The 24,092-nt window shown below is 40.2% G+C and overlaps 1 protein-coding gene across 1 annotated transcript in view; it reads right to left on the bottom strand.

Annotated features, from left to right (window-relative positions):
• lrp1bb (low density lipoprotein receptor-related protein 1Bb) overlaps nt 1–24,092 on the bottom strand; it is a 282,705-nt gene that overhangs the window by 91,091 nt on the left and 167,522 nt on the right. Inside the window, exons 22-31 of the mRNA XM_039818282.1 lie at nt 21,258–21,503; nt 18,058–18,255; nt 17,158–17,362; nt 9,747–9,911; nt 9,167–9,411; nt 5,205–5,336; nt 4,760–4,987; nt 4,237–4,411; nt 3,834–3,928; nt 296–445 (exon numbers count right to left, since the gene is read on the bottom strand). Of these exons, the coding sequence (XP_039674216.1) occupies nt 296–445; nt 3,834–3,928; nt 4,237–4,411; nt 4,760–4,987; nt 5,205–5,336; nt 9,167–9,411; nt 9,747–9,911; nt 17,158–17,362; nt 18,058–18,255; nt 21,258–21,503 (1,839 nt within the window). The remainder of the gene's footprint in view (nt 1–295; nt 446–3,833; nt 3,929–4,236; nt 4,412–4,759; nt 4,988–5,204; nt 5,337–9,166; nt 9,412–9,746; nt 9,912–17,157; nt 17,363–18,057; nt 18,256–21,257; nt 21,504–24,092) is intronic.

Here is a 24,092-nt window from a genome sequence, read left to right as displayed (position 1 = left end):
TGATGGATGATGTGACACATTGGATTCAGCACTGATACCCAGAATCAACACATAATGAACATCCCCCTCCCTTTTCATTACGAAAGGGGTGAGAAAATCAATCATCAATCACTGCTGCACTGTGTTTTAATTATCTAATGCCCCTGCTACTTCACACAAAGACAAACACAACTGTTGCGAGGGCTGGCTAAATAGCTCTATTCTACAGCCACTTAACTGGTTAAACATGTAATCCCTCCGCACTCTGATTAATCCTCAATGGCAATCTGATGCACTCGTGACAAGCTCCACTTACCCATCACAGCCAGAGCTGTGCCTTTGGCTAACTCCCTCTTCAGAGTCTCCAGCACTTCCAGCCCATTGCCGTCCAGATTGCACCTGTTGATAGTGCCATTGGCCGAGCTTATCCAGTACAGCTTGTTGGCACTGTAGTCTATTGAGAGACCTGCAAGGACACGTGAAGAGAGGACCCCAAGTTAGCACTACGATTCCGGAGGGGAGGGTGGGGAGCAGAACTTTAATTAGAAACATACAAAAAAACAAGTATTGAATGGATAACAAAATCATAAAATAGAAAATCAGCTGCAAGAGTAGATTAGACATGCTACATGAAACCTTTTAACGTATGTATAATGTGAATTTATTATTTATTATTATTAAAATATTATCATTTAGGACATTACAGTAAACGAAGATTACTACTGTACTGTATTAAGTTCCATCACATAGGGAAATGACTATACTCCGTTACAGAACCTGACTGCTTTTGATATGCAGCACTGAAAAGGTGCATCAGAAATGTACGTTTCCTTTTGACCATACGTTAACAGTATCATAACAGTACATTTCACAACCTCTTTTACATTAACTTTTAAAATGTGTAGTTCCTATGTATTTGGTTGAGTGAGGGCTAATTGAAAGGTATATGTGGCTATATCACTGGCACATGTTTGATGCCTTTATGAGTGCTCCAGCTGGCATGAAAAATTAACAAGAGTGAGACTGGCTGCTTTTAAATCCATTTCCTGGCTAGCATGATGGTTGTTTCTAGAATACCACTGTGAATGGTGGAAAATGAAAGCAATTTCAATTCGTGAACCTCTGGACAACTCACTGTCTCCCACCATGTGTTGGATTTATGTCTGGCAGATTCACAGTCACAATGCGTCATTAATTTACGCTTGTCCCCCGGTCTACCCCATCATCATAAATGAAGCCAGTGAAATATGGGTGCACCATGCTATCCGTATTGCTGACAGGCCGAGGAGAATGAAGAAATACAGTGAAGACAACGGTGCTGTTTGTGTGACAAAGCGGGAGTTTGACCTTGCGCTGTGTGACAACAGCTACTTGAAATGAAGACCAGTCGATTGTCTTTGCTAAATCGAGCTGCAATCGCTCTCTTAAGTACGCATCATGCTGGGATAGAGTTTACACTCAAAAAGTAATTGAGTATAATAATTGAAACAATCTCCTGAGCATGTTGAAAATGTTTAAAATTGGGCAGCAGTGACTATTCTGTCAGTGATTATGCTCAGTAGGAAACACTGTTGTGCATGCTAGGCAAGACTGCTATGTAAAAATATACCATATGAGCAAGAAAGACTAAAAAAGCCTCCCATATCTACAACCTAAGATGCTGTACATTTGCCTTCAACTATTTTACCTCATGTCAGATATGGATGCTGGTGGAAATTCAGGCCCCTAAAAATGCAATGACACAGAAACATCTTACAGCGCCCACTTCCCTTACTGTCAGTGCATCACTGCAGACTCCTGCACATTTCAGACTGCCAGTTAGTCATGTAAAGGCTGATCCTACTCTACAGCTGCTTGAAAGGAATTTGTGTGGACAATCATCCCAATCATTTCAGATTTCTTTAAATAGAAGCACATAGTTGTTTTCTCTTCTTGCCTCTTTCTTCTTTATTCCATGTTTACATAAAATTGTTGATTCATTTACATGAATCAACTATGATTGATTTACATGAATCAACACAATTTGATTGCTTATTTCAGTTATAGCTATTCGTGTATGGTGTTGTGAGTGAACTGACAATGCTACAAAGTTAACATATAGGCACTAATGTTCTAAATACCGGATGTAACAAAAATATTGAATAGCAGGAAAATAGTATCAACCACAGGTTTAGTTCAATGATTTAGACAGGATTACACAACATCTTAAATAGACAAATATCTAATCCAGAGAAAACTGGTTTCTATAGAACTGGATCTGTTGCTTTGCTTGTCCCTTTGGCTCAAAGCATCACACATCAGTCGAAATGGCATGCGTCTGCTGTGTGCATGCGTGCAGTTGGTAGGCATAGACTCCGGGACTAGAAAAGCTAACCTTTCTGGAGAATTGATAAGTTTCTATTTGAGCATTTTGTCAATACAAAACGACACAAACAACAGCCCCTCGACATCCACGAGTGCTTTGAAAGATGAACACAAGAACTCTTCATGCACCGTGGAAGGCAGCCCTTGGCAGATGGATGTGGGCTTGAGCAACATGCAGTCCAAGGTAAACCATTAACATTTCAAAAGAAATTGTATGGTACAACCACCAATTTTGGATGTGACAATGTGCCATGGTGGATCCTTTCACTCTATATCTGCAGATTGGTGTCTTGAAGAGAACATATAGAAAAACCAGGTTTATTCATTCATAGCTATCATGTTCCCCTAACTGGATATATACTTTCTTGTGTGATAATTCTGGTATAGTATAGTACAAGGTTGTGGCCATTATAATCTTGTATATCAATCCATGAGATGAACCCCCATGGAAGGACACATCAAGTACAGAAGGTGTAAGAGCATCCATAGATAAAGAAGCAGTTATCCATCAACCCTGAAAGTTGTATGAAGCACTGATGTCTGCCGGGGTGGCTTTTAACACAGGGACACTATCAGCAGTAACTAAAGTGTTTTTGTTGTTGTTGTTGCTGCAAACTGATTTGAAAGTATATTATTTCTTTAGGAATCAATTTAGTGAAGGTTACAAGTGAATGCAGGTAGCATGTTTTTCCAGTTTAGCCTTGTGTTAGTGTTTGTTTAGGTTTCAAAGAAATTGCCTCTTCAACACCTTTACCCAAAGATTCTAGTGACTTTCTTTGACATCGCCTATTGAGATAACATCACCACTGAGGAGGTGGGTGTTCTGTCTGATTCTTGTCGACATTCTCGAACCGGAGAAAGTCTCAGCAGGCACAACATTTTATTTGTAACAGTCGGCGCATGTACATGCATTGGAATGAATTGATTATAAAACAGATTAAGGCAAACTGAGATTATTACAACGTTCATGTAAACACCTTTATCAGGTTACCTTTGTCAAATTAGGGTTGAAATAGGAGAATTACTCCCGATGAATTTGTAATGAAGTGAACAAAGATACAAAGTGGTGCATGCGGCAGCACAGCTGTTGATGCTGGAACATTTTAATTGAATTACAATAAATTGAATCCATAGCCAAAGATTACTGACAAATTTCCTCAATTGCTGTCTTGTTTTGTAGTGATAGGATGTTTGCAATGGCCTACCACACATTCTTCCAGACAGTCGCCCAGTAATCAAACAAATCAAGTGCTCTTGGATTATTGGAGAAACTGAGTTACTGCAAACCCTGTAAATGCTTCAATTTGGTTATTTGTATTCAGCACATTTCAAATCAGACTATAGCATGAATGTAAACATACTGAGTTTATGTAAACTGAACAGACCTTGAAAATAAATGTCATTTCACAAAATTAAAAAAAAAAAAAACTTTAAGGTGGAGCTGAGAAGGAGGTCTAACTCAGTATGCTCTTTAAGGCTCTCATACTGACCTACAGGATCCCTCTGATTCTGGTGGAGGACTTTGCTGTTACTCCCATCCATGTTGGCCATGTTAATGGTGTTGCCATCTGTCCAATAGATTTTTCTGTGTGGGAATGTGTGAGGTGAATACTTAGTAGTTGCGTTAGGCACAAGATATAACAAGGTTTACAACATAGTCAATGGATGTTACAGTGTTATTAATTGAATATGGAATGTAAGTCAATACATTTTGTTCCACCTCACAACCTTGCAAAGATCTGCGTGGAGGTTTCAAGCTTGTAAAACATGTTCTCTTTATAACAACAAGGCTTTGATCCCTTGTTCAGGTGGAGGTCCGCAGTCAGGTGTTCTGATACTATGCATTGAAGGTGAGGTACTGATGAAGTGCACAGACTGCTCTAATCTACTTACCCCTTGGCGGGGTGCACTACAAGGCACCTTGGCTTATCAATGCCGTGGATGATGGAGGTCTTCAGGGAGCCATCAAAGTGAGCCACATTGATTTGCGACTCGTCATTTTCGGAGCTGAGCCAGTATAAGTTCCTGGAAAGCCAGTCTAAAGCCAGACCACGGCAGTTCACTATGTCTGTCAGGGAGAGCAGAAAAAAAATAACGCCCACGTGCTTTACAAAACTAAAATGTAAATAAGCTCAGGCTACATCAAACATAAGCAAAATGAAGGTCTACATGCTGCCCACAAGGGCTGCCAGTGGAACGGACTGGAGGGTACTGTGCATTATAGGGTGTTTGGGGTGAAGGTGTCTATGTTTACTGTATGTGTATGTATGTATATCTAACAGTATTACATTCCACTCTAGCAACAAGAGTATTGTGTACCTATTGATCAATATTAGTTGGTACACACATTCACTGTAGTACAAACTGAACGCCACTCTGACTCTATATTTTGCATGGACGTCTAGAATGCACCCACCTGCAGAAATGATAGTCTCTAGCTGGGTGCCATTGATGAAGGCTCGTTTAATGGTTTGGGTTTTGATGTCAGCCCAGTAGATCCTCTCCTCCTGGGCATCATAGTCTACCACTGTGACATCGTCAATGTCTGGCACGGTTAGCGGCGTCATGACATTCATATAAGGGTTGTCAATGTCCACACCACGGATTTCAGACCGCCGCACATACAGGAGGAACCTTTTCAAAGCTGGTGAGATGATTAGGAAATCAATCATTGCATTCTGTCAGATGCAGGTGAGAGTGTGATAATAACAGCCTGGTGTAAAAGCTGACGTCAATCAAAAATGAAATTCATAAGTAAAGCAAAACACCTGTCCTGTTCATTACAGAGTATCCTATAGTTTCGCTCTTATAGGATATAACATAAGGAGAACGCATGGGAAATGAGGGAGGTATGTTCTCACCGAAGCAGGATTGTTTGTTGGGTGAAAGCTTCATAAGATGCGGACAGGTGCAGGACGCAACACGGTTGTAATTGATGAGACACAGATGTGAACAGGGACCACGTCCATCATTCTCTTCACATGGGTTCGAGGCTGAAAGAGGAACATTTCAGAACACTTAGCATGAGAAGTTGAGATTGCAATCAAAAGAGATAGGTCAGGATGAATTCTGCATATGAATAGGACTAACTGCCTTTGTAACATGACATTTACAAGCCTGTCTGATTGTGCCATTGACATAATTTGAAACTGGCAAAAAAGCATTGCTGAAAACAACTATAATTATGATATTGTTCTTGCTTTATAATAGCAAAAAAAGAAAATGCAGCTTGAAAGCATGACAGTTCTTAAAAGAAATATGAAAACCCTGGCATTAATTTAAAACAAACGTCACAGACTCTGTAAGACAAATGGCACAAAGATATGTTGAATGTTTAAAGAGAAAATGCTGGGTTTGGAACAGTTATGCTGAGTTTGATTGATGTTCCCTCGTGTTATTGGGTTAGAGGTTGGTCTCTTGTTGAATTGTCTCTCAAGAGGTTAAGAGACGTGGAAATACATTATGAAATATAAAATAGTTTCTATTGTTTACTCTTTGTCACTACTCAGGAATTAAGGGTGACATTATCTTGGTTAGCGGTTACTGTAGGGGAGCAGGATATCCCCTTTAAAACCTTAAGCTGCTGACAGTTTTCTACGAGACAAGCACAGCAAGCTGAATTTAAACAGCTTTAAAGTGAACAGTGATCTTATACGAGTGTGTTTTCATGAATGTCTTAGTCTACCCTTTTTTTTTTTTTTTTTTTTTTTTTTAGAATAAATCACCTCAGCATGCACCCATAACCCACAGTTTGATTATTTCCCATCATGCTGCAATCACCTTTTAATGCATCAAAACACTTACATTTTACCTTCTACTCTGGATGATACATGTCTAACAAGCTCATTCAAAGTTCATTTCCTGGGCTCCTTCACGAATACATTGGAGAGCCCCATTGCATCACAAATGTGGCTTATTTAAGACAAACAAAAAAGCAACTCTGTCTCTGCGAGCTGGAAACAGCACCCAGCTGACTCAGTATGCTAATAGGGAGCTATCTCAACAGAGCTGCATTCACCTGAATCATGCTCTAGAGGGACGATGGGCTGCAACAAAAGGCAAGGTGTTAGTTGCTCTTAACTGTCAAATGTGTTTGCAACAAATAAATGAAGAAATAAGCCCGCTGCTATGCTAAGGCAGTGAAAATGGTGGTGGCACTCCCTGAAAATAAATACAAATGAAAAAAAGTCATATTTAGAGAAAGCCCAATGTAGTGATGACACAATTTAGCAAGCAATTGCTTATTTCCATTGAGAGACCTATATTTGTTGTGCTTATTTGTTTCAAAGCCTCATATTCATATATCATATTTGTCAGGCTAATACTTCTGCTGACACAATTACAGTGTGGTTTGTCTGCCTGCAAATAACCATGTGTGTTTTAAATGGCATAAATATTGCATTGCTTAAAAAGCTTTGCACACATTGAGAATAACAATTATGATGTAACTAAAAAGATCTAACTGGATTAGCCTCAGCCACACCTCTTTATCTCCCTCATTCACTGAAGGAAACGAGATGGAAACAATGAGTAAAGGGGAAGGTTTTTTACTAGTAGTACTACTAGTAATATTAAAGACTCCATAGTGCCAATATGTGTAGAAAATGACACACTACTTCCATGCTACTCCAAAGAGTAGACTCCGAACCCAACAGCTGAAAAGAGAAATGAGTGGAGCCATTAATGCCTATGGAAGCATATGTTATTATGTTATCTTATTGGTCAAGGATCTGAAAAAGTAATCCCCTACTTTCTGCGATTTAAAATGGTATAAAAATAATAATAATAATAATAATAATAATAATAATAATAATAATGCTCTGTTATATAACTGTGAGGCCTTGGAACTGCCAATCTACCTCCTAATTTGCAAACTCTTGTTACATATTCTAATGTTAAAACACAGCGTTGCCTTTCAAGTGACACCGAGTGTTAAGTACAGGCTGTTGATGGCTCCAGTGGAGCTCCACTTTGGCACCTGCTGAATAGCTCCTGAGACCAGCCACATATTGGTGTTCTCCCTTTTTCCTCCAATCCTTCCCTTTCTTTTTCTCTGGTCCAGATGTTCGTGGTCTAGTGGAGCATCACATCTGTAGGCTTTGGTTCTGGTTAGAGTGGATAAAAGCCAGCTCCCACACCCCCACACCCCCTGTTGAGCTTTTTTTTTTTTTTTTTTTTTTTAAATAGGATTAGGCATGCTTACTGTTTTCTTTGCTAAATAACTCCCATTTGCTCACACTTATCTATGGTGAACAGTCATGAGAATGCAGATACAGGAAGGAAACAAGCACATTAACTCGTGACACACTGGAGAAGCAGAGGAATCACTGAATAGATGTAAACCCGATTACCACCAATGCCCATTTAAGGATGGGGGCTTACATATAATGAAAGCTGAGGCGGATACATTTGAAACTTGGCAATGCTGAAAAAGGCTAATTGTGATAGAGATAGATCCATCAATCAGGCGGTCTTGGCACACAAGGCCAAGTGTTCCATAATCAGTTTTATTTTTGGGAGTTCTGTTTCACAAATCAATCAAACATCAATTTCAAAACAACCCATTTTACAGAAAAAAAAACACAATAAAGTATATTGAAAAGAGATTTTATGTTATTAATTTGAGCTTGGCAATATGTCTTGCAAGCTGATCTACATATCCAATAAAGATTGGCTTACATATGTAGTCCTTCTGTCAGACAGCACATCACTTCACCACTTTTGTGCTCAGAAACTTGGCTTACTTTCTCACAAAATTGATCACCTATTACACTGCGACGGATACAGACTCAGAAACATTCACTGAAAAGAGATTGCTGGCAATATTAATGGAGTTTCAGAACTATTTCATATATTTCCTGTCACCACAGCACATTATTCACATTACTAATCGATTTGATAATTGGATATGCCACAATTATTCATTGGCAGCTGTGGTTCTTATTCTGTAGCCCTTTTCATTAACATTCAGTGAAGTAAAGAAGAAAAGGAGAACCTTAATATAGTGGTAAGCCAATTAGAATAATTTGGATGGTGAGAAAAACCCATTCAGGGGTACCATTAACTCAAGCTAGCTAATTCTCTGCATGAGTACCTTTTTTTATTCAGACACATGCTCGTTGAATGACAGGCCAAATGAAGGCAGAGGCAGAAGCTGAAATTAATTACATTATGCTGCTTTTCTTTTTCTTTCACAACATGAGAATGAAAGGTGTTTTAAAAGATAATGTATCCTCAGTCAACATCCAGTATTACTGTAGGATTATAGTCAACTTCCATCTAAACCCTTTTTTTTACCTATAGAGTGTAATATGATAGGATGTGATGAGTTTGCACTTTAAACCAATAAATAAGCAACCACGTTTTGTGCACAAGCCTGAATATGACATGTCCAAAACGAAATGGTTTCTGTTCTTGAACCTTTATAATTGCACCTATGATCCGGGTTTCTTTTGAATGGTAACTCTTTGAAGTTTACAATCAGGTCAGACAAAGTCTAAATGATACTGAACAAAATGTGCAGAGGCACACACATGGTAAAAATGTTTTATATTACCTTTCTGTTTAAAAAAAAAAATGGTTTGTTCTTTCAACAATGGATAGTTACAACTAGTTGCCATGCTTAATAAGGTAACACCCCCCCTTCAAAGTATGCATTGATGGCAGTGCTTTAGGGGTTAAATGTACCTGCTGCGCATATCCTAGGAGAGCAAACCTGTCAAATTAGTATATAGAAAGCTGGTTCCAGCTAACACAGTGAAATGTCCCGTTTCTGTCAGTGTCTCATCCTCAACAGTAAAGCCAAAAAAAAAACTGTTCTCACCTTGTGGCTGCCTACTGGGGTGGAAGATCTGCAAGTCAAAAGGCTGAGCACTCGTCTTCTGGATGACTGTGACATTTCGTCCAGTCCACTTATTGGCTTTCGCTAAAGTGTTCGTCCTCCAGTCCGTCCAGTAGACATTGCCTCCAAAAAGAGACACAGCAAAGGGGTGGGACAGGTATTCATGGCCCCTGAGGATCTCAATGACCCCACTTCCATCATAGAGTGCAGAGAAAATGGCGTCTGAGCTGTTCAAAAGAGACCGACATAAAGGGCAAAAATTTAAATGCTCTTCAAATGCAGTGAGGTAGGCAGATCAAAGTGTACCCCACCTGTCCACAGATGGAACTATTAAATTGTTCAAGACCCACTTAAAACCAAATATGGCCATTGTACGATGTAGGATCTTTAAATATTACATGCCCTCCATTATTTAATGCCCACTAGGAGAGTGGAGCTTCAAGTTAAATTTGATCCAGGGACTGCTGGTGAATCCGTTTCAGTATAAAATGTCATACATGTATTGAAAGCTCTAAAAAGTGTGAATGCTTCTGCACACAATGTGAAAACTATAATGGTATACCGTGCATCTGTCCAAACAATCCTCTTTTCCAAATGATCCAGAGTCAGTCCATTAGGCCAGGCGCCGATTTCCATATCCTTAAACACAATGTGTCGAGCTCCTCCACTCATTGATGCAGCCTCAATTCGGGGGAAGGTAGCATCCCAGTCAGTCCAGAAGAGGATCCTTGGGACAGAAACCAAAGAGGCAACACTGATCACTGGACAAGCAACAACATACACAATGCACAATTTCTATTCCTTCATAGATCCACTAAAAAGGGCTGTAAGACCTCAAAAACATCTGAAAGCAATTCCTCAGCTATTTGTTCTTGTCAGTGTTATTATACTACAAAACACAGTAATTGCACGCACAGTGCAATGCTGTTGTAACTGTATGCATTAACACAGACAGTAGTCTCGCATTGCCAGCTCCTGATCCGCAGCGCTGTTGGCTAGTCCACACAGCATTCCGATATGGGAGAAAAAAACGTGCTGTGGTTTATTGGCATTTCTTTAAACCAGTCACAATCGTCTTGGGTGGTGCTAAGCATCGGATGGAGCAATGGTGCCGCTGCAAAATAGCCTCGGAAAGGAACTTGTTTTGGTGGAACATGTGTACGTTGAAAAGTTGTTTTAGTCGTGCAACAGAAAACTCAGATTGGACAGATAGTCTAGCTAGCTGTCTGGATTTACCCTGCAGAGATCTGAGGAGCAGTTAACCATAGTCCTCATGAATCGAATCGAGTTTAAAATGCCAACACACAAGATAGCGGAAGGTGACGGACATCCGGACGAAAAGTTGGTGACATCCGGCGGAATTTCTGGCGGCACCTAAACAATCCCGGAAATGAAACGCCCTGGATATAGACTACACAGCCAGTGGCAGTGATGACTGTCCAAGAACAACACCAGCGATCCAGTGCAACCCTCAACATCTGCAACATGCCTTGAAATGGGAGGCCATCTGTTTTATTATGACTTTTTACAGCTCAATGAGGCCTGAAAATGAACACCATCATTGATGTGGCCATCGGCAGTATCCTGAGTCCTACTCTAACTCAGCAACATTGCCTCTGTCCTGCCTTGGTCCTCAAAGTCAGCTAGAATGAAGGGGAAAATGGGTGCTCAAGCTTAAATCACATCCTGACGACAACGAAACGGTGTTAGGAAGAAATATCCTTGTCCAGATCAATAGCCTTATTCACTTGATAAGGCATCCCTGATCGATGACCCACTCCTTTGAGTGGATTCAAGTAATTAGATTAGAATTATTGCCCTGGAATGGAAATGCGCCTTTAGGCACCAAAAGCACCCATTAATCCTACTCTGTACAACCATAAGAATGTAGTCATCCTCCCAAATGTGAAAGAGTACTATAGGGGAGAGTGCATGAGCAGATTACTCATTTCTTAAGAGTGTTAAATTGATTTTCGGAATGTCTGGGTTTTACTTTAATCTGAAATATACTGGCCACAGTAAAGTACTAGCAACAACAGAGAAAATTGATTCAGTCTTTTTGTAAATATGTGTACTTCCTTATATCATCTAAAAACATCTTATATTCTGTAGATAGGAAAACGAATGGGATACAATCTCCCAACTGTGTTTCCAGCACTTAGAGAAAATACATAACTACTTAAATTAATTACATTGTCATAACTAAGTGATAAAATTATACCACTAATGTATTTAATGTGTATCTTAAACATATATATTAAAAATATATCAAACTGTAAAGTACCTGGAAGGACCAAAATGTACCCACTAAGTGATTTTTCTGAGCAAGCAACACACTTTGTTATTGTCAATAAACATAGTGTTATAATAAGTCAAATACGGGGGACATTGGAAGTGCAGATGGTAAGATGATGAGTTGTGCTAAAAAGATTCCAAAAGGATGAACTGTTTGTGTTTTTTTTCTTTTTTGCCACAAAATAAAACCTGCCTACATGAGAAGATGAGCAGGGCAGCAAGAGGCCTATCAGTTAGGTGGAAGACAGTTCTTCTTTTCAGAATTTTACAAAAATAGGAGTAAGTCTCAATTATTGCCGTTAGATCAAAGTATATCCAATATGCACAGTAAAACTGATACAACCTGTTGACATCATTACAAAACTGTGTTAAAAAACCTGTGCTTTAAAAACAATATTTGGCATTGCCAAGATCAAAATACATACTATGTCTGACACACAATTGAGTACATGCCTGTAATAGCTAAAACGAAGACTACAAACTACAGCATAACTGTCATGCACTGTTCATGATCACTCCACTAAATATTTTATATAGTAATCCTTTTTCAAGTCTGAGTGCGGGGCAAATTGCAATGGCAATGCAAGGCTAATGTGATCTTAACCTCAGGTGCATAAAAGATCATGCTTTTCCCCCCAGATCCCACCCTTCTCCAACAGGCTCCTTGACCAACCCACAGTGCAGTGACATGGACATGATCCTTCACCAGCTTCATCACGTTTTTGCAGCAGCAAACACTGACAGCTGGTGTTTGAAGGGGCACCCGGCCAAGTCACAGGCATAGCTGCTGGCAAGTCAACCTGCGTCTCTTTTTCCCCTACCCCACTCAGACGCCGCTACATTATTAAAATCTGTATCTCTCCTTGTACACAACTCATTTCTCTGACTTACAGCAGCTGCTGCAAGGCAACAATACTTTGCTGCATGATATATTAAAACAATATTCAAAATGTATCTCAAAAAGCATTCTAATTCTATTGACTTTGTTTATTTGTGTTAATGAACCCCTGAAGAAAGCATGTGGACATAGTTGCACAATTTGACACAAAGAAACAAAAAAGTGCAAAGGTACACCTCCTTTATATTTCATATTTAAAAACTATAATACAATTTTTTTTATTTTATTTTTTTGTTCATATAGGCACTGCTTTTCTGCTCCCTGCTGAGTTAGCTCACCTGCTGAAATACTGTTAAGCACATCCGACGGCTGGCAGTAGTTACGGCACACTGCACTACGCATCATTGTAAATCCTGAGCACCAGTGACGGACTGGTAATCTGGCATTTGGGCAGATGCCAGAGGGGCCGCGGGCTCTCATGGGCCGTTTGGGCCGGCCGGCCAATCAGAGAGCCGCATGATTTTCACAGCCATGAGGCCACTTAATTGTAAACAGCGGCCCATATAATTTCTCTTGGCCCCTCAAGCATTAATAATAAAGATCTTTGGCCAAACGATAACCAAAGTTGTCCAAATCCTTGACACCCAGTAACTATGTAACCTGATTTGTATTTAAACCACATATGAGTCGCTCTATATCACAGTCATGGTTACCCTCTACAGTCACAAACCTTTACATTAGTCTGTATTGTTTTGTAGCAAAATTACTTATTCAGATCAGATGTACAAAAATGTAAACGTGCATGGTTTAAAATAAAACAAATCTACCTGTATTTCATTTATTTGAATATTTGTTAGCAAAAGTTAAAATGAAGCAATGCCTTCTGGGAATTTCATGACAGAATCGAGTAGACATCTGCATCTTTATATATAGTGTCTATGGTCTGCGTCAGCGTGAAGTTGGAAGCTATACTGTTGACAAAAAAATTAATCGACACAAGGGGGGATGGGGGCGGAGAAAAAGAGAGAGAAATATAATAGAGCACTGTTGGCTGACGTTGAAAAATGCTGCAAACTGACTGATTTTAAACTCAAGTGCAGCTTCAGCTAGCATTAGCGCTAATACAGCTAGCATGTTAGCGACAGGTCTGAGCCAGCACACCAGGGAGAAAGACAGGACAATGAGGAAGAGGAAGAACAAAACGAGCAAGAGGAGGATGAAGAGATAGACATGGATAACGAATCTATGGAACTAAGACACAGAACAACAAGCCTGCAGGGTCTGAATGTGGATTACCAGAAGCAACAGAGATGGAGACCAATGCTGCAGGAGGGAGTGTAGGTACAGTAAGTTTGGCTACTTCAGAATATTATATTATTATGGAGTGGCTGGCTCTGATGATTTATATATATATATGTTTATAGCATGGGAGTTTACGTTCACCAGCACTGGGGCTATCAAAAGTGCGTGTTCTTTCCGTGCGTCAAAAGTTCTAACTGCGACCCCCCCCACCGCACTGGTGGGCCGCTGGTGGGTGGAAATGCCAGGGCCGTTTTTTGTTAAATAATAATAGTAAAATGTAAGTTATGATTTGGTTAGGAAATAAAACCAAACTCATATTGAACTGTAAAGCATCATACTTTTGCATCACGTTGAATCGCACTGAATCAAATTACACTGCATCATAATAGGGGGGAATCATATCGTATTGCATCGGATTCAGAGCGGAGATGCACATCCCTAATAACAGATAGCATCGTGTATGTTGACGAGCTCTTGTTACATATTTACATTATAACTTATTACCATTTGTTTACAATTATGCCTAATTAATGCCAGATGCCGTTTATTACAATATCTAAAAAGAACCATATGTTGTTATGTAACACTTGACTTCTCGCCAATATATATTTAAAAACTACTAACATTATGTTGACTCCTATAAGAATTTAATATTTGCAATAATAATAGCATTTAAGGGCTGACGATAATATTCTGTGGGATATTCAAACATGCACCAAGCTAACTCATTTGATCAACACATCAAAATAAACACACAGATCAGTAAATGTTAAACCGAAAATAAGAGCAAGTGGTTTAGCATGTTAATACTGATGCACCATGTTTAAAATACTGTCAGTGCTCTCCATCTGATCTGTCTGCCCCATAAATCAGCATCGGTCAGGGAGTTTGCTGCACATGTTTTTTATCTGTGCCTTGCACAAGTGGATAGTGGATCGATGACTGCTCACATGAGGACATCATGATTCAGTTGAGACAAAATGAACTTGACCATGATTTCCAAGAGCGTGAGACTAGTGTACTGATCCATGTGCTTGTGCTCTATAAAAACACTGCCTACACGGATGTATTGTGTTGTGCTGCTGTAGGTAATATGCATACTTTTTTTCCCTTCCACTTTTCAATTTTTATACAATGCACCATAACCAGTCCCGCACTATCTGAGATCGGAGAACTAAAGCAGATTTAATACGCCACAGACAAAGTGACTAACACTGAAATAAAATGATATCCCTACACACCCACTATAACATCTTATACAAATTGAAACAGTGAAATACTCGCAACTATTCATTTTCAGTTAACCAAGACAAAATGCTGAACAATTATGAGGCATTTTAATGTGCTTCCCAAAAGGCTCAATAAAACTGTTCACCGCTCAGTAAATCTCATTAACAGATTAAAAAGTAAGACAAACATAAATAGTAAAAAAAAAAACACGGGCGCGCGCACACACACACACACACAGATTAGAGAGCACCTCCCAAACACACAGGCAAACGTACAATGCTTGCACAATAAAATATGCTTCTTGTTGTAAGGAGATAAACCAGTTGGTGTGTCATGATAACAAGAAAAAAAGACATTATAACATGACAAACATGTATGTTGTGTTAAGCCACCTAAAAAATCTGTGTCCTAAAAATCAGCATCCCTGATGGGAGGACTCCCCACGTGAGTGTTTCCTCTTTAAGTAGATTTAGATTCATTTCAAAAGGATGGATCACCAAGTCATAATTGCTCAACATTCCAAAACAACATACACTATCAAAGCCTCCCAGGTGTGCTGCATCAGTGCCTATTATGAGGCTGTTAGTCCCAGTGTGACGTCGTCCATCAACCTCATTTAACAAATTAAAAAGCTTATCATAACGCTTGTTCAGTCAGGACCACTCTCGTCATAGATATAACCATTTATCGCAACAAATGGAAATACAGTTATGCTTGGCGCTGATGGCTCCGCTCTTGATAATGCTCCCTGGATCAGCCAAGCAGCATGTGAAACTAAAACAGGGAGCACAATGCAGAAAACACCCAATTGGTATACAAGATAAGGGCCCCTAAGCAGGACATTGAAAACCATTTTAACCTTTAAGTCATGTTAGGACTCTGAACTGGGGGCTGGGGTGGTGGAGGCAAAGCGTTGTCAGCAGCATTGGGGAGAGAGGCAGTGTCAGTGTAGCAGGGATCAGAGAGGAGGGAGTCACATTTAAAAGGACCCCCTTGATGTGAGAATGGCTGTGATTGGTGTGTGACTGATAGAAATGATAATTCAATCAGTGTGTGTACGACGTGCCATGTCTTGCATGAACTAACGCAATGCTTAATTTATACCAAGACAACAAAAGTGTTAAAAATGTGCACTGTAACAGATGTTTTCAAGCTGAGCTTGCTGATTGGGCAAAGGAAAGGTGGCCAGTCTACAAACACTCTCCCCATGCATCTCAGCAGGATAAACAACCTTGATTTTGAAATGGCCCTGAGGGGAATGATGCACAAAAAAACAAAGCATATTTTGGTCTTTTAATTTAAAGGTCTTGCTTAAAATGTTTTAAAGCGCCCATATTATGCTCATTTTCAGGTTCATAACTGTATTTTAAGATTGTACCAGAATAGGTTTACATGGTTTAATTTTCAAAAAGCAACATATTTTTGTTGTACTGCACAGCTCTCTCTCACTGCTGCAGATCCTCTTTTCACCTGGTTTCTGTTTTAGCTACAGAGTGAGACCTCTTTTCATCTTCTTCTTCTGTACTATCTTTGATTGCACTCGCACATGCTCAGTAGCTTAGATGTAGAGCATGTCAGCTAGCTAGCTCCATAGACAGTAAAAGAAAGCCTGTTTCTCCAACTTTGGTCAGTTACAAGGCAGGATTAGCTGAGAGACTTCTAAATGAGGGCACACATGTAAGTAGTTCTTTTGTAGATTATGGTGAACTTGTGTGTGTTGTAGCAGTGCTTTGCTATTGAGAACGACGTAGCATGCTAGCGTTAGCATTAGCGTTAGCATGCTAATGTTAACGGTTAGCATGCTAACGAGCTAACGGTTGTGGTTAGCCAGCTCATTTCGGACTGTGACGTCACAGTCCGAGGCCGATTTTGAACAGCTCACTAGGAGACTGAAAGCAGGACACATTCAGAAACTGTATCTCACTCAAAACAGCATGGATGGATTTTTTTCAAAGTTTGTATGTGTGTGGAAGCACCAGAGACACAAAAGAACACCCCAAATCCCAGAAAAAGTGATTTTTTCATAATATGGGCACTTTAAAGAAGAACTCATTTTTTTGAGGGGGGGGGGGGGGGGGGGGGCGGGTCAGTTGTCATTACTGGAATGAAGCACACAGCATTGTAATTGATGTACTCTATATACCTGCTGGCCTAATGGACCTTAACACAGAAGACATCTTCATACATCAAAGCAGATGTAGAAGGGAGAAATACAAGGAGGTTGTAACTTTACTTTATTCCAATAATCTCAGGCTGATTGCTGTGCTATCTATCAAGTTCTGTTTGTGGGAGTTAGTGAGTAACATACCCCTGCCCTGGGTCGAGAGCGATGGCCCGTGGATGCTCCATGCCTCCGGCAATCAGGGTGGTGCGCATATCTCCGTTAAGCTTGGCCACCTCAATCTGGTCCAGATTGCTGTCAATCCAGTACAGTTTGTCCGTAATCCAGTCCACAGCCAGGCCCTCCGGGGTGGCCAGACCGTGCTGCACGACCACCTCAATCCCTGTCACCCCTGAAACAACAATAACAACAACACGATAGCACGACTAAGGAGCTAGGGAGCAGCACTGGTGGTAGATGTGTCTTTATAGTGCTCAGTAAAACCTTCTCAAAAGGAAATGGGGGGGAAGTGGTGAGGAAAGCTCTTCCGTATAAAGAAGATTGCTTTCTTTCAACGGGGTTCCATTAAGCATGGTGAAAGGGTTTTCCTACAATATTTATAATCCAGCTGTTGATAATTATTATCAGATGCAGAGGCTTTTATATGTGCCTCACAAAAGGGTGGAATAGGTACAGCTAAGAGGCGATTTCTTCGGGTCTGCAGAGGGAAATAAAAGGAGCCCAGTAAATGTACTGCAAGCCACAAAAATACAGAGCCAAGGAGAAGTTCTGATTCATCATTTTATGAGGGGGAGATACTGTAATGCAACAGCTCAAGACTTCTGCTCCTGCAGTATTTTGTTAACTTTGGACAATCTGAGATAAATTTGCAGGGAGAGACAATATCAACTTACTGCATCAGACCTGAGTATGTGTAACGACAGTAGAGTAAAACAGAGCGTTATCATCGGCAGTGACTCATACTTCCATTACAGCTGCTGGAGCACAGACGAGCCGGACGTGACTCTCTTTAGCCAATACATCACAGCCGTCTTTAGAAAGTAAATGTTTGTGTACATGGCTGTATGAACTTGTGTGTGCCCATACCGCCAGACTCGGAGAGCTTTCCTCTGTAGATCTTATCCTCCACCACATCTGTCCAGTAAAGGAGGCTGTGCTTAAAGTGGAAGTCTAGCGCAATGGTGTTCCTTAGCCCCGGCACCAGCAGGCTGTAGTCCCGCTTGTGAAGGTCTATTCGTCGTATCTCGTGCCGGATTGAGAAAATGATGAAAGCCTCAAAGGGGTCTGGCCAAAGAGAGAGAAAGGAAACAAGCACTGCATTTGTTTTCAGGAGGGCCACAGAGGCTAGGGCTGAGTGATGTTTTGAGTAAATTGGTAATTGTTGTGCGACAAAATGTACACTGGATATTGTGAGAAAGTGTTTTGGACTGGCTTCTTCTTCTTTAACTGGAGTGCGACTGGACTGCCTCAATGGCCACTTTTTTGAGGAACATTATTGTCAAATGTTAAATTTTTTTTTGAAATAAATATAATAAAATAAACATTTAACAACATACCATGAAAAACCCTCCTTAAAATCAACAATGGAATACTTATGGATGTTGTTGCATTATAAGATAATCATTCAAATTTGCCCTCGTTTCATCTACTAGTGCATTTTCAAGTCAAACCATGTGAGCATGCAAGCACGCACACACACACACACACATACACACACACACACGCACACGCACACAGGCGTTGATTTCGGTGGGTACCTATCAGACTTCGTCATGAGTCATTTTGTACCCACCACTTTTTTTGAAAACCTCAAGCTCAATTTAGTTAAAAAAAATAAAAATAAAGTTCATAACAAATATAATTCTTGAGCGACAGATGCCAACAAATCCACAAAAATTTCTATCCCCACAGGGCAGGGACAGACACAGCCGTTCTGCTGCTGCGCTGGTTACACGCTTTTCTGTTCAAAAGACTGCCTGTCTAATGCTTTTTGAAAACTTAAGGCTTTCGTCATAAAATGTGTCGGACACCATCACATTTTTGTATACATTTTTATTCATTTACATTAGTAAGCTACAGGACAGCGTCTTTCAAAATATTACCTGCGCCAAGGAGAAAAAAAAAATTAATGCGTCTCTGTCCCAAGCACATTTCAAACCAAACGGACGCGCACACACACACACACACACACACACACACACACACACTTAAAGATCTTTATTTTATTTTTGAATTAAGTGATGTTCTTATCACTAAAGCAGGGTACTGGATGACCGTCACTGACATGTCAATGTATGTACTCAAAATATGGTGGACATTTATAACAGTGGGTTGTTTATATCAATTACATTCTGCAGGGGAATTGAAACCAGAGACCTTCATTTAGTTCCATATATTTATTTCAGCTTGCTCTCTGTTGATCCACTGTGGGGAGGACATACTTTCAAACATATCTCACTGGTTTAAACCGCCATGTAGAGCAGATTTATATGCATCAGTTGCAGCCAAACCAATTTCTGGCCAAACACTCTGGGAATCAACACATTACATTTTTCCATTTTCTGAAAAAGTAGATACATTTGTAAGTGGTCTCTTCTGAGAAATACATTTTGCAGGGTCTCTAAGAAGTCGCTAAATCTAGTGACAAGTCCTAAAGCTGGCAACAGTGTTTGTATACTTTACTTCTCTGGCCTTTCCCACTGAGGTTTAGTTCAATCAGTAAGATTATTTCTGCTTCTGAGAAATGTTTGTAAATTAAAACTCTCTTCAGAGCATTCTAGACTAAATCATACTTTAGGGAACAGAACTGTAAAAATACAATTAAAATTGTGTCCTTGCTTCAATGACACTTTTCAGTGTTGCAGCCAAACTAGCTACAATGCTACCGGAGTGAAGACCTGTACTTGCAAATCTTTTATTCCTGAGACATAAAAAAAAAATTAAAAAAAACGAGGAGTAGATGTGTGCTCGGAACTTTACAAAGAATCCAATAACACCTCTCGCAAGATTAAATAGAAATGTTTGTGTTTGTATGCAAAATTTGATTCATGATGAAGCCGTAGAATTCTGATCGGCTTCCAGAAAGAATTGTGTATCGTGTTCCTGCGTTAATGTAAGATTAGAGCTGCAACTGCCATCAATCTTGGGAGGGAAATAGAGAAGCAAGTAATCAAAATAAGGTCCATAAATCAGAATGTGACAAGCCAACAGCACGTGTGTGGAACGATTGTATTTCAAGTGGTTACAGAGCCGGCCTCGTCAAAAAGATTATTCAATAAAAGAAGAGCGCAAAGTTTGAATTAATAATGTGACACTACACGGGCGAAACATGTGTGTCTGTACGGGATTAGGCCTGAGGTGAACTTGTGCACGGCTGAGTGAAGTAACAAAGCTCTGGTGGCTTGAGAAGGGGGGAACATGCTTCGTTCACTTAGCATCAGTACAGATAGAAACAGACAGGACTCATCGCCCAGATGCCTCTTCAGATTTGAAACTGATTGAATTTGACTTGACAGTACTCTAAATCAACACCTATTACTATTCTTCAGACTGCCTCTCCACTGTCTCAGCACTAACACAAGGACCTTCCAATTCTGTTGTTTGACTGTTATTGTTTTCCTTTCCAGTTTCTCTCATCTACAGTGTGAATCTTGCATTAAAAAGTTATGCTAAAGCCTCATATTTTTTCATTCAAAAGGCACCAACACGGCAGGAATACAGTCTAAGAACAAATTGTTTAACTGGAGTGTGACTGGACTGTATCAATGACCACAACACAACAAGCTCTGGGAAAGTTTTGAGGAATATTATTATAAATAAATTTTTTTACAAATAAATACTAAGATATACCATACAAACATATACCACGAAAACCCCTCGTAAAATACCTAAGGATGTCATTGCATCATAAGATAATTATTAAAATTTGTCATGGTTTGATCTAATGCATTTTCAACTCAAAACGTGAAAACACTGACATTGCTTAGCCCTAGTGCGATCTCACACCCATGAAAACACACACACGCACACACACACAGACACACACCTTCCATCCTTGCACTAAGAAGTGATACTGAAATCTCATATTGTTCTTTCAAAAGGCACCAATACTGCAGGAATACAGTCTAAGAACAAATTGATTCCAACTCAGAATCTAAGATTTTTTTAGTTAATAACATGCCCAGGGATACACTTTAATTACTGCAGACACGGAGCCACAGCCACACACCATCACGGCAGCCAACAGATTCACTAAAAACAAAGTTAAATAAGCTAAGGTCGGTTACCTGTGCTGTGGCAGCTGTCTCCGTCTGGGTCCAGCGTCCATCCTGGATAACAGGAGCACTTCACCGTGGTCTTGTACTGCTCACACACCTGGCTGCACTTCAGGTGATGGCTGCAGTATTCCACCACCTCACACGTCTTGTTACTGGAGTCCAGGTGAAGCCCAGGGGGACAAAAACACACAACCCCTTTCCCTGGTGCCACAGTGCACTGGTGACTGCAACCCCCTCTGGCTACAAGACACATATCTGCGGTGAAGAAAGGCCAAACATTCTTACACACTGTACAGACACTGAAGGAGAGGCTGAGCATTAGAAAAGCATTTGAAAAGCAGTACGTGTGGTGGCTGTGTAAGATAGTAGCATCTGAATCTTACGTGGCCACTAATTGCCAATAATAACATGAAATCTAAACAGTTTTATGTTTCAGACATAGTGTCACAAGACAACGTATTTTAGAGTCAAGAGCTAGGGATAAGCCAAACATAAGGAGTGTGTTCCCACTCTAATGAAGATAAAGGTGTTGTATAATGAGAAAGCCTTCACGCAGCAGATTCTTTGTGCTTTCCCCTGGAGGTGAATGGCTTTTAGTTCCATCACTGCTTCAAAAAAAAAAAAAGGAACAAGAACATTATGCACTGTTCCTTACAAAAGTGATATCAAGACAGACATGTCTTAACTCCTTTATCTTGTTAGAATGCTGCTTTCTGCCCTACACACCTGGTTTCTGTTAGCAGGTGCCAGGTCGAGATGGAAAGGTATTTTGCCACAGTGATTAAGAATAAGTCTTTTCAAAGTAGGCGAGAACACCGTTGGACTCTTTCAACAGGGGGGAAATGGAGAGGGTGGTCACAGTTGTTAATGGTGGGTGTGAGTCCTGCTGAGCTTGTGCAAATCAATCAGACTCTCAAGGTCTCTCTGAACACATAATTGTCTCTTTTCAGCCGCGATAACACAGACACTCAAAGGGCTTGGTTAGTGACGCTCTAGATCTAAATGAACCTCAATGTTTACACTGCTCACTTTAAGAGATTAGATAGCTGTGGATAGTCACATGAGATCCCGTTTTTTTTCTCTCTGAAGGCTGCTGGACAAACACTTCAACATTTGCCACCATCGGGAAGGCAAAATATTACTTGGTGTTCTGTCCCTGTGGTCTCTGAGACAACACATACTGATTCCTCATCAGGCTCTAAGCTGCTCTATGTGAAGGAGAGGATGTAGCAGGGCCCCTCTGGGAGATGTTCTCCAACATCCCTATGATATAACATCACATAAAGAATTAAAGTGAGAGTTGGCACGAGTGCTGTGAAGTGCCTCAGCAGGTAACGTGTCCTGAACCTCTGCGGTGAAAATTGGAGGATGTGACAGTGCTTCGACTTTTCCAATTAATTTTTCTGCAACTCTGCAAAGCTGATAAAAGTAAATTAGTTAGAAATAAAGAGCTATGTTTTAATAAATAGGAAGAATGTGCTGCGGTTTTCATTTGCAATGTAAATGTGGTTTATTAATTTGCCACTTTTTTCTTTTCTTTGTTTTATTTTCTCCTATACCAATGGCACCAACTCTAGCGTGTCTATCCTTGCAAGAAATGTCAATCAAAGAAGCACAACACAGTGGGAGCATCGCAACAGCCAAAAATGCCTAGGAGTCCCTGGGAGTCATTATTTTTGACAGTTTTTGTTGGTCTTTTCACTTGAAAGTGAGTCGTCAACCAAAATATATCTTTTAAGTATCAAACACTAACCCCCTGTGGGCTTGAAGCGGGGCTATAAAAAGATCCTCATGAAGAACAGCAGCTGTGGTCAGCTGGAATTTTGTTGGTAACAACGGATTCCAAGTTTTTTATAACTTTAAGTACAAATAATTCAATATAAACTTCTCAAAATTGTACTTGTAAGAAGTTGTATATTCAGCCAAAGTTGTAACTGTTTGGGACTTACTGACCATACAGATGTTTGCTCAACAGACATAACGTTATGTCATGAATGAACCCTATCTTGCAAACCTGGTCTTAAGTCAATAGCGCAGCATTTCATTGTTATTTTAACAGCAAATTAGTAAAATGTGCCTAGGCTTATGCACAGCGCGCAAACACTATGCTTTTTACACACACACACACACACACACACACACACACACACACACACACACACACACACACACACACACACACACACACACACACAACGGTGCAAATCCGCCATCATAATAGCAATGCGCCAAGGTACAAACGCGCCTGGCTTTTAAAGGGAATGGGAGATGACACTCTGATTGGTTTATTGCATGTTTCGCCCAAAACACACCTATTAATTAATGAAGACACTAAGTACAACCCTTTTGAACCATGCGCCCGGCGCACAGACCCTTTTCTCCGGCGTCAAACTAGCAGAAGTGGATTTGGACACGCCCTAAACGCACCTGTGCCATGCGCTTCACACCGTGCGCTTAGATCGTCAAAATAGGGCCCTATTTCTTATAGGCTGCTGAGTACAGTAAATGGTCACTATTAAAATGTATTGTAACTGAAATATTTAGCTTGACTGACAATTAACTGACAACTACTATGGAAAGGTTTTACTATCTTTCACACCACCAGGGGATGAGTTTGATAATCTGTCCACGTACTTTTGTGTACTTTTGGTCAGGGGCTGTTTTTGCCAAAGCCAGGTCCAAAAACAAATGTTTTCTTTTTCTTTTTCAAGGCTTGGTGGATAAGAATTTGAATCACTAGGATGGACTGAAACGGCAGGTCAGTGCCAAACCTTTCAAAATCTTGTGGAAAGTCTTCCTAGAAGAGTGGCAGCTATTAAAACAGCATATCAATGTCTGACAATT

This window comes from Perca fluviatilis, chromosome 12 (assembly GCF_010015445.1).
Source record: "Perca fluviatilis chromosome 12, GENO_Pfluv_1.0, whole genome shotgun sequence".
In the NCBI taxonomy this organism is placed as follows: Eukaryota; Metazoa; Chordata; class Actinopteri; order Perciformes; family Percidae; genus Perca; species Perca fluviatilis.
The sequence above is the reverse complement of the archived record's forward strand: the minus strand, read 5'-3'. Positions and strand labels throughout refer to the sequence as shown.